Source organism: Mobula hypostoma, chromosome 8, assembly GCF_963921235.1.
Source record: "Mobula hypostoma chromosome 8, sMobHyp1.1, whole genome shotgun sequence".
Lineage (NCBI taxonomy): Eukaryota > Metazoa > Chordata > Chondrichthyes > Myliobatiformes > Myliobatidae > Mobula > Mobula hypostoma.
In genome coordinates, this window is record NC_086104.1 from 148,103,556 (window position 1) to 148,115,204 (window position 11,649).

General features: G+C 46.3%; 1 protein-coding gene across 1 annotated transcript; it reads right to left on the reverse strand.

Annotated features, from left to right (window-relative positions):
- Positions 1–1,248: 1,248 nt before the first annotated feature.
- Positions 1,249–11,273, reverse strand: LOC134351036 (transmembrane protein 230-like). Its single transcript, XM_063057025.1, has 4 exons — positions 11,127–11,273; positions 7,426–7,542; positions 5,615–5,737; positions 1,249–4,240 (listed from the first exon to the last, which is right to left on the reverse strand). The coding sequence occupies exons 2-4, from the start codon at positions 7,522–7,524 to the stop codon at positions 4,100–4,102; spliced, it is 363 nt and encodes a 120-aa protein (XP_062913095.1). The 5' UTR covers positions 7,525–7,542; positions 11,127–11,273; the 3' UTR covers positions 1,249–4,099.
- Positions 11,274–11,649: the final 376 nt, after the last annotated feature.

Consider the following 11,649-nt stretch of genomic DNA (forward strand, 5'->3'; position numbering starts at 1 on the left):
CTGAGTATTGACTCTATCAATGGCCCCTGTGATTTTATACACCAGTATAAGATCACCTCTCATTCTCCTCAACTCCAGTTTGAAACATCCTAACCTGCTCAACTTGTATTCACAAACTCAGTACTTCCTTGCAAATCTCCTCCTCTTTCCAGCTACTGGCACCTTCCCTATAGCAGGGTGACCAAAACTGAACATTCATTGGTGACCACATTATACTGTTGCCCCCAATTTTAGCCTCCCCTATTGTGGGGAACATATGTGCTCTAAACGATCCAAGGCATTCCCTTTCTCAACCTCAAGCAGATTGCAACCTGCTTTATCTTTCTTGACAGACACAACCTCCAACCTATAGATCTTGGCTTAGAGAAGTGTGTATGCATGTGGTAAACAAATAAATTATCCAAGGATTCCTTGTTCTCAAGCCGCCAGTCCAAACAGCAATAGGATAAGTTAAAGGAATACATACACAAAATGCTGGAAGAACTCAGCAGGTCAGGCAGCATCTATGACAGTGAATAAACAGTCGACATTTCGGGCCAAGACCCTTCTTCAGGACTGATAAAAAAAAAAGCTGGGGGAGAGGGGAAGGGATGATAGTTCAAGGGTGATAGGTGAAGCCAAGTGAAAAGTAAAGGGCTGGAGAAGAAAGAATCTGAAAGCTGAGGAAAGTGGACCACAGGAGAAAGGGAAGGAGGGGATCCAGCAGGAAGTTATTAGACAGGTGAGAAGTAGTAAAAAAAACCAGAATGGGAAATAGAAGAGTTGAGGGGGAGGGAATGATTTTATTTTAATGAGGAGAAATCGATATTCATACCATCAGGTTAGAGGCTACCCAGACAGAAGATAAGGCATTGCTCCCCTACCCTGAGGGTGGCCACATCTTGGCACAAGAGGAGACCATGGACTGACATGTCAGAACTGGAATAGGAATGGGAATTAAAACGTTTGACTGCTGGGAAGTTCCACTTTTGGTGGATGGAGCACAAATGTTTGACGAAGCGGTCCTCCGTTTCACGGCGGGTTTAAACAATCAGTCTTACGACCTCAAAATCAGGGAGAGAATGGGGTCAGTCACAATCTGCACCTTTGCTCCAAACAAGAATGGACCGGGCCCTGATTTGATCCATCCCTTGTCTTCCCTCTTGAGAGTCTGCACTCAAGGCCCAACTGTCAATCAACCACTGCTGTACCTTCCGAAGAGATTATCTTACACCACGGAAGGGAAATAAGAATTATACATAAACAAAATTCAAACAGGAAACCCTTTATTTTTTTTTAAATATACCTTGCACTTGGCCCACACACACACGAAAATATGCTTTGTCCAGAGACAGCAACGTCATTCACAGAAAATTTCTTATGAATCACATCTCTGGTTATGTTCACATTTGGTTCTATAAGAATACTGCAAAGTACTCTGGATTTACACAATGATCATTGTTCATTACCACGAGAGATTCTATAGATGCTGGAAATCTAAAGCCACATACAACATGCTGGAGAAAGTCAGCAGGGTCTCGGCATGAAATGTTGACGGCTTATTCCCACCATAGGTTCTGTCTGACCTGCTGAGTTCCTCCAGCATTTTGATCATTGTTCATGAGTAGGGCAGTGAGATCAGGAGCCTCAGCGGGTGTTGGTACGTTACTCCGGAAATGTGCTGTGGTGGAACATCAGCCTGAGAACCTAAGATCTGAAACAGGAACTGTTTCTCCTTCCACAGATGCTACCTGAGCTGAGGAGCTATTGCAATATTTTGTTGCATCTCCATGAGACGATGGTTGGGGTGGGGGGGGGGGAGGTGGTTAACTGGCTACTTTTAATTGCTTCCAGTTGAAGGGCAGTGGCAGAATCTGGTGGGGGGGGCATTGACAGAAATGCAGAGGAACAAAATGGAGTTAGCATAAATGGGTGCTTGACAACTCAACAGTACAACGTTAAGGGTCTGCAACATATAGGGGGAATAATAAGCTGCAGAGTAAACAAGTGAAGATCATTACCGCACGTTGGGTTCAAAACATTCTTGGGTTTTTGCTCAGTGCCTCCAAAGGAGAGTTGCAGCTGTCAGAACCAGACGGTTCCTCCAGTGACACAACGCATCTGTCAATTCAGCACTAGGTGCCAACGGGCAGCAGACTTAACTCGGGACGAGCATCAGCACAAGATCATTCAGACTTGCCCCTTGACATCCAGGAAGCCCACTGATCACCAGAATGAACCCGGCTCAGTGTAAGCGGTGTAACTCCGCAATAGTGTTGATAAAGACTTCCAAGGCACACAATTCCACATGGAAATCCGTTCTCAGATGGAAACTTCAAATGAAATCCACAGGCCTACTCTGTGAAGTTAGGAGAAAAACACGAGGGTGGTTCTAGAGTCATAGAACAACACAGCATAGAATCAGGCCCATTGACAGATCTAGTCCATACCTATTCTGCCTCATCACATTGACCCACAGGTGGACCGTAGCTTGGACACATGCTCCAACTGAACCCCCATCTACCACTTCTGCTGGCAGCTCGTTCCACACATGCACCACCCTCTAAGTGAAGAAGCTCCCCCTCAGGTTGCTCCTAAATATTTCACCTTTCACCCTTAATTTATGTTCTCTAGGTCTAGTCACGTGTTTCTTTAATCAGGTTGCAAAAGCTCAATATCTTTTTTCATGGACAAAATGTTATTATCAGGATGTCTAGCTCACCTTCTCCATTTAAAGTTCAGACTGTGTTTACTCGACCTTGCAAAGTCAATCATGAATGTGCAAAATGCAGGCCCTTCAGTGGGTAAGCCAGCACCCACTCTATGCACAGCAAGCTCCAAAAAAAAAAGGGAAAATAATCTTCTTCAGTGATGTTGAATAAAGGATGAATACTGACCAGGAATATACTCACCTCTTTGCAAGTGAATCGTAACGGAGGATCTTTTGATGATGGGACAGAACAGGTAGCATCATCGTTTTAGAATCACCCAAAAGATGCCGCTGCTGAATTAGAATGGCACGGTAGATTAGCAGTTAGCATAACGCTGTACAGTGCCAGGAATGGGAAGATGATGGTTCAATTCCCGCTGTGCTGCTGTCGGTAAGGAGTTTGTACATTCTTCCTGTGATCGCGCGGGTTTACTCTGGGTGTTCCGGTTCCCTCCCACTTTCCAAAAGACGTATGGGTTAGGGGTGATAAATTGTGGCCACGCTACGTCGGCACAGTGACACACACGGGCTACCTCCAGCACATCTCCAGGCTGCGTAAACAATGCATTTCACTGTCTCTTTCGATATATATGTGACAAATAAAGCTAATCTCATTCTCCAGTGCCGCATTGGAGACTCAGTCTAAACCTTTCTGCGCAACGCTCTGGAATGAGAAATTCAAATCACAATCTTCCGACTGAGATAGAAAGGCAGATACTTGTGTGTTTCAAGGGGATGAAATATTAAAATTTCATCCACAGAGTTCACACTAACAAAAATCTCTCAAATTTTGTGACATCGACACATCTGATTATACATTAAAATTAAATGTGGCAGAATATATATATACAAATTCAACGAAATAAAAGTGAACAATATTGAAGAATAGCAGTAATTAATGGGGACAAGGTAGTCCAAAACAATGTTTTTCACTCAAAGTACTCTCGCTTTTCTATTAGAAACTAATCAATTAAAGCTTCAATCGATAGTCTTGTTATGGCCTTTCTTGCCTCAGAGATGCAATATTGGGGCTCTATGCCTTTGGGTTGCTCCAGTGCTGTCACTGTTGAAGAAGCAACTGGAAGAATTGGACCAACGCCTTTTGCTTCAGTGAGGGTTGATTCAGATAGTGAATATACCAACTTGGCAGAAACTCACCTGGGTGTCATATTTATAACTAGAGAAATCTTTATAGAGACTGAGAAGTACTTTGGAAACATCTTCAAAATCAATGTTTAGAAATACTTGAATCAGAGTGTCTCGAATTTGATTAGCAACAGAGCAAAGCAACCACTGACAAAAGCATTGTAGCTGTCATTCACTGTGAGCAGAAGATCCTTGATAAATCTATCATTGCTAGGTCTAGAATCAAACTAGACGCAGCACTCAGCCAAGAGGAAAGAATCGCTTTCAGTCATCAAAGTCTGGGATGTCATCGTAGGAGTAACCTCGGTATCCCCTGGAGGCGTAATATGCAATACGAAGGTGGTAAAAGCCAGGAAGAAAAACCAGAATCCCGATGATCAGCACTGGCCAGGTCGTGTCACTGTACTGAAAGGGGATTAAAAAAAAGGGAAGAAGTAATTTATCTTCATAAAAGTTTAGCACTTCGTTCAATAGAGCATCAACTTTGTGGTAACCGATGGGGTAGAGATTAATCTTTTATTGGTAGGATGTGTCTTTCAATCTAACCTCGATAGCAATGAGCTTTTGATGTGGCGGTGTTCGCCGAGCTTGGCGATTAGCTTGCAGACATTTCATTACCAGTCGGCATGACATCCTCAGTGCGCAGTTGTTGGTGCTTCTCTCTGGGAATGCTCATGTTTATTTAGCACCCCCCCCCAGCTCGGTTCTGATTGGCTATCATTTCAGCTGACCTTTGAATTCTAATTGCACACCTTTCTTGGGGGTTCGTAGATGGTGTCTGTTTTGATATGCTTGTTTACAGAGTTTGCCATCTACAAAACTCTCAGAGCCAAAGAAATGCGAGCCACTCAGATTCAAAGGTCAACTGAAGGGGGTAGCCAATCAGGACCGAGGCAAGTGAACGGGGGCCTATATAAACGCAAGCACTCCCGGAGAGAAACACCAACAACTGCGCGCTGAGGATGTCACCCTGATGGGTGATGAAACGTCTGCAAGCTAATTACTAAGCTCGGCAAACACCACAACATCAAACATCTCAACCCGAGCTACCACTATTCACCACCATTCTTGGCAATGAGCTTTCTACTTTGAGAGCAGATCAGAATTTGAATCAGAATCAGGTTTATTATCACTGACACAGGTCATGAAATGTGTTGCTTTGCGGCAGTAGTACAGTATAAGCTATAAAAATTACTGACACCATAATAAAACAACAAATAAATCGTGCAAAATGGGCAGTGTTCATGGACCGTTCAGAAATCTGATGGCAGAGGGGAAGAAGCTGTTTCTAAAATGTTGAGTGTGTGCTTTCAGGCTCCTGTGTCTCCTCCCTGATGGTAGTAATGAGGAAAAGGCATGCTCCGGTTGGTAAACGAGGTAAAGTTCCTCCTCGCGCTATTAGGCACATTGGGTGGTGACTTTGCCATTTCTTTAGTGTTTGTCTGTTTTACGAGGCCGAGCTGCTAGCACAACACTCAACCCAGCAAAGGTGGAAAGCGAGCAAGCAGCCGACTGGATTCGAACCCAGGACCCCTTGCTCTGAAGTCGGGTGCGGATGGCACTGCACCACCGGCACAGACCTGCTCTGGTTAGTGAGGATCCTTAATGAAGGATGCCGCCTTCCTGAAGACGCCCAGTTATTGAGCGGTAGACAAAACTCACGTGTTATGAGGGTGCACTAGCTGAGGTTCAGACAGAACGAGGTGACGAAATTGGGGTCAGCAATCCCTCCTCCATCTCACCTGGTGGGAAGACGTCAAAGAATTCCACTTGACTTACCGAACTGTCGATGTATCCAGTCAGCAGGAGAGCACCAATTGTAATCAGCAATGTGCCAATCAGAAAGAGAACAGCAGCCAGTGCAATTGCCTTGTATGGAACCTTTGGAGCATTCTTCTTAAACTGGGAAAAAAGTAAAGAAACAAACGCCCTCAGTCAGGTAACCAGTCAGTACCGGGACCACCTGGCTTCAACCTTAACACCAAATTGGACACAGCTAAGTTGCAGAGGTCTCCTCACAAACATTTGAACACCAATATTTACACTGTATGAACTGTTCAGGCAATAGCCTGACACAATTTTTCTCACAGAATTAGACTTACGGACAACATCACAGCTTCTTCCATTTTAATCTTTGGGTTTGTCCTGTCGCACAGCAGGTCAAATCTGCTAGAGGGGTTAGCACCGTGATATATGTGCACCAGTCCGAGGAGTTCTCAATATTGACTCCAGACCCAGGTGAAACAAGGCAAGGAAACATCCACCCGATGACTACCAATCACCTTCCTCCAGTAGGTGAGGCAATTTGAAAAGCAGTTGGAAGAAACAATGAAAGAACTAAAGGCACATGATTGGAACGTCAAAATCCATCACCATGAGTGGCTTTGTAGTAGTAGCACAGACCACGACGGCTATCCTTCGGGCAGATGTGCAGTTTAAACTGCCACTGTAGTCGGCATAGACATCGCAGGCCAGAGGAGCTCTTCCTATGCTGTACAGTTTTATGGAGACACTGGAGATGCGGGCAACACACAAAACCCTGGCGGAACTCAGTGAGTCGGGCACCATTTATGAAGGGAATGGACAGTCGGTGTTTTGGAGTACTGGACAGGGAATTTTGACCGTTCATTTCCCTCCATAGATGCTGCCTGACCTGCCGAGTTACCTTGGCGTTTTTCATGTTGCTGTACTGTTCTACGTTCACTGAAAACCAGTGCCAGGCTTTTGCTTGACGACACTCCTGTGAAGCCTCCAAGAGCACTCTGCTTTATTACAAGCTCCATTTAAGTAATGGGGTGTATGGGGTGTCTAGGGAGGGGTAGCACCTCTGGTGAAGGAGTTTGTCATGTCCATTCCAAGGCAGCTCACCCACCTTTTCTCCCCATTCAGACACTCAGCGCTCACCTGTGGCTCCAAGTAGCTGTTTGCACTCCCCGGTACACCATTTCAACCGGGGGGGGGGGGGCGGGGGGTGGAAAACGGCTAAACCAGGTCTTCGTACCCCGATGAGGTAGGGACACGTCTGCCCAAGCATGCAAAGCCAGCTCTGGCCAACTGGGCGGCTGAGATCTACAGTGAGACCCAACGGCCGGGAAGGCCGTACTGCAACACTTCGCCAAGAGCCAAAAGCATGACAAGGCACAGAAGGCATGACGGTCATCCACTGCAACCAAGACCCCAGTTTGTGACGCTTGTTCATACCACTGAACCCAGGCTTCTGAGGTCAGGATAGTGGAACTGCCCCAGTGCAACGCCTTTTCCATTTAAAATAATCTCCCACACAGATTTTTGTCATCAGTGGACACGACAAACAACTATCATTTAAGTACTAATCTGTGTTGACTCCTCTCTCCAGCAGTCAAAGTTAAACTAATTGGAGTCGAGACAGATCCTCAGACTCAACTTACTTTACATGAACCAGGTATAAAACCTAGGTAACTTCTGGTGTGGATAGTCAGGAAGGGCACTGATCAATGAATTCAGCATAGCAGAGAGCTTGCAATCGTCCTGCAACTATTCCCAATCTAGCTCCGGACAAGGAGCCCAAAAAGAACATAGGATTTGGGAATCCACCACTGTCAAGTACCAACCTGCAGGTCAATGTAGCCGTCATCGCTGTCGGCGAGCTTGGAGTATTTCACCTTGCTGCTGGAGACCCCAGCGGCGGCACTATTACGTGAAGGCATCATACCATAACTGGTCAACGGCTGGAGAAAGACGACAACAATGTTAGGCTGACGAGGGATCAGTGCTCATAATGCACAAGAATGTGCTGGAACCTCATCACTCCACAACAAAACAACATACAAGGTGTGCTGCACTATGTCAACACAAAATAATCCGCAGATGCTGGGGTCAAAGCAACACTCACAACGCGCTGGAGGAACACAGCAGGTCGGGCAGTATCCGCGGAAAAGATCAGTCGACGTTTCGGGCTGGAACCCTTCGTCAGGACTATAGAGGGAAGGGGCAGAGGCCCTATAAAGAAGGTGGGGGGAGGGTGGGAAGGAGAAGGCTGGTAGGTTCCCTTCCCCTATCCCTATGTTACTCTGCCCCCTCCCCCAGCTGGCTATCACCTCCCTCACGGTTCCACCTCCTTCTACTACCCATTGTGTTTTCCCCTATTCCTTCTTCACCTTTCCTGCCTATCACCTCCCTGCCTCCCTTCCCTCACCCCTTTATCTTTCCCCTTACTGGTTTTTCACCTGGAACCTATCAGCCTTCTCCTTCCCACCCTCCCCCCACCTTCTTTATAGGGCCTCTGCCCCTTCCCTCTACAGTCCTGACGAAGGGTTCCGGCCTGAAACATCGACCGATCTTTTCCACGGATGCTGCCCGACCTGCTGAGTTCCTCCAGCATGTTGTGAGTGGTGCTGCACTATGTTGGTTCTTCACACGAAATGGTGTCCAATGAACCAGCATTAAAACTGGGAAAGCCATGGAAGTCCTAAAAGGACAGGACCACTTCCAGAAAGTTCCTTCACTCTGGAGCAAGAAGCATCACATTTCTCATTGGGCCTTGAACACTGGGACCCTCAGTACCCTCACCACCCTCACCTTTCACTTCACCAATTTGCCCCCCTCCACTCTCTCACTCCTCTCCTCCCTCCCCTCCACACCACTCCCCCACTCAACTCTGCTCCTCCTCCCTCCACTCCACTCCCCTTACACCCCTCAACCGCCACCAGCCCCCTCTTTCTCCTGCCCCTTCCCCTTCCACAGCCTGCCGCCTTCAACCACATCATCATCTTCTTTTGCGCCAATGGTGGCTTGCACCCGTCAGGAAGGTGCATTACCACCTCCTACTGTAATGAAGTATGATGGGAGCTGTGATGGGGACCAGATCCTACCTCCCAAACCTGTATTAATTTAAAGTTCACCAAGATCCTACATGACCGAACCGTCCCTGCCTCGGGTGCTAGAATATCCTGCAAGCTGGACACCACAGATCTATCCAATAATTGCCTAAACAGCTTTCTATGTCCTAACGAGTATCTGTGGCACACCATGATCGGATGTTCCACCATCTCTGGGACCTTACAAATTCACACCACCATTCCCATGCTTACCAACACGTGCCCAAGTGGAGTGCAAACCCGTACGTACAAACCTCAGTCTCGCCAACCACACATCTTCCCTCCTATTCCTTTCCTAAAGGCCCCTCCCTGAATTGATGGAAACAAATTGTAATACCACCTCCCTATCCCATAATTTTTGCCATTTCCAATCCCAGCCAACCTAATACAATATTTAGATCACAAGACAAAGGAGCAGAAGTAGGCAAACAACAGGAATTCTGCAGATGCTGGAAATTCAAGCAACATACATCAAAGTTGCTGGTGAACGCAGCAGGCCAAGCAGCATCTATAGGAAGAGGCGAAGGGTCTCGGCCTGAAACGTCGACTGCACCTCTTCCTATAGATGCTGCTTGGCCTGCTGCGTTCACAAGCAGAAGTAGGCTATTCAGCCCATCGAGTCTGCTCCGCAGCTCCCCCATGAGCTAAACTATTCACCCATCTAGTTCCAATTTCTGGCTTTTTCCCCATATCCCTTGATACCCTAATTAGATACCTGTCAATCTCCTCCTTAAACACCCTCAATGATCGGGCCTCCACAGCTGTATGTGGCAATGAATTCCACAAATCCATGACCCTCTGGCTAAAAAAATTTCTCCTCATCTCTGTTTTAACTGGGTACCCTCTAATTCTAAGACTATGGCCTCTTGTCCTGGACTCACCCACCAAGGGAAACAACCTTTCCACATCTACTCTGTCCAACCCTTTCAACATTCGAAACGTTTCTATGAGATCCCCTCTCATTCTTCTATACTCTAATGAATACAATCCAAGAGCCGTTAGCCCCTGCATTCCAGGAATCATCCTCATAAATCTTCTCTGAACTCTCTCCAACATCAGTACATCCTTTCTAAGATAGGGGGCCCAAAACTGCACACACTATTCCAAATGAGGTCTCACTAATGCCCCATAGAGCCTCATCAACACCTCCTTACTCTTATACACTATTCCTCTTGAAATGAATACCAACATAGCATTTGGTTTCCTTACCACCGATCCAACTTGGTGGTTAACCTTTAGGGTATCCTGCACGAGGACCCCTAGTCCCTTTGCACTTCCGATTTTTGAATTTTCTCCCCATCTAAATAATAATCTGCCCGATTATTTCTTCTTCCAAAATGTACAACCGTACATTTGTCAACGTTGTATCTCAATTTAGCTTCACACTTTCCCATATTAACTATAATATCTACCTCAGGCTTTGTAAATGCCTGTTTTGCTGTAACATCTGCCCTTCCATTACCCAATACACCTACATGCGCAGGGATCCAACAAAAGTGTATTCCTATTCCCACATTCTCTGGAACATATAGATAATACACTTCCATCAACAGACCAGGTCTCCTTGAACACCTCAATTCCAAACTCTGCAGTACCGAGGTAGAGTCTGAACAGATCTCGACTCTATTTGGCTTAACTTGTTCAACAAATTACAGGCTAATGATAACGGCCATAAATTCTGCTATAGACAGACAACCCATCTATCAGCCTTTTCCCATTTCAACATTAAACCAGGGGATATATATTCCAGAGCCCACGTGGTTACTAACTGGCTCTTCAGAACCACCTGTAAAGATAGGCAAAAAAGGAAATATACTGCGTCCGTAAATGACCAGACACCCTCTCACCACCACAGATAAGACCCCAGTGACGTTATCCTCCAGTAACGTTAAATCTATCCCCACATCTGGAAATTTCCAAGGTGGAACTCCTGGCTGGGCCACGGTTAGGATAATCTGCAAATCCCCAAGACCATACTCCCCCATATATTCCCCAGCTATCCGCATGAAACATTTACCAACTCCGCTGGTATGTTCCCAACAATCCAGTAAAACAGAATACGACAAATGGGACCCTTCCCCCACCACCCTACAAAGGATGCAAAGTTCAATTTTTCTCAACAGGTCAAAAGGCATCTTGCCATGTTCAACCCCCAATGCAGCTTTTGGTGTGGTCCGGTATGCTCCACCACAGAGTCTAAGTGCAGTAGCCTGTAGGACATCCAACCTACATATTAAAAAAAATGAACGAGATGCCTCTCTATAAATCACACAACCATAACCCAGACAAGAGCGTATTAAAGCCCCGCAGCAATACAGCGCATAAAGTTAATGACCTGCTCACATTTATCCTTCAAAAACTGTATATGACTTCCCCAGGTCGGCCTCGCACCCAGCCATTGCCCCAAATACAGTATTATAAACACAGAAACTCACCCAGACATCAAACCCATTCTTTCACCACAGTCGCTTCCCGTCCGCACTCCAGAAACGTCCGACGCAGCACAGCAGCCAAACACTTTGGTTCCACCTCGCTGTCTCGGTGAAATGCCCGGAGACGATTTTTGTTCCGAGTTAACCTGGGAACCCCACACAGCGATTAACTTTTCCTTTCGATATTGCTTTGGAAAAGAACAAATGTAATTCCCCCACCGTCAGTAGTACTGCGCGCACATTGCAGAGCTCCTAGGCTCTGTTTTATTCTTCTTCATTTTAAATCTTCACAAGCCAGTCAGGCCGATAAATTTTAGAAACGCAAACAACAGGAATTCTGCAGATGCTGGAAATTCAAGCAACACACATAAAAGTTGCTGGTGAACGCAGCAGGCCAGGCAGCATCTCTAGGAAGAGGTGCAGTCGACGTTTCAGGCAGAGATTAAAGTCTCGGACTGCACCTCTTCCTAGAGATGCTGCCTGGCCTGCTGCGTTCACCAGCAACTTTTATGTGTGTTGTCAGATA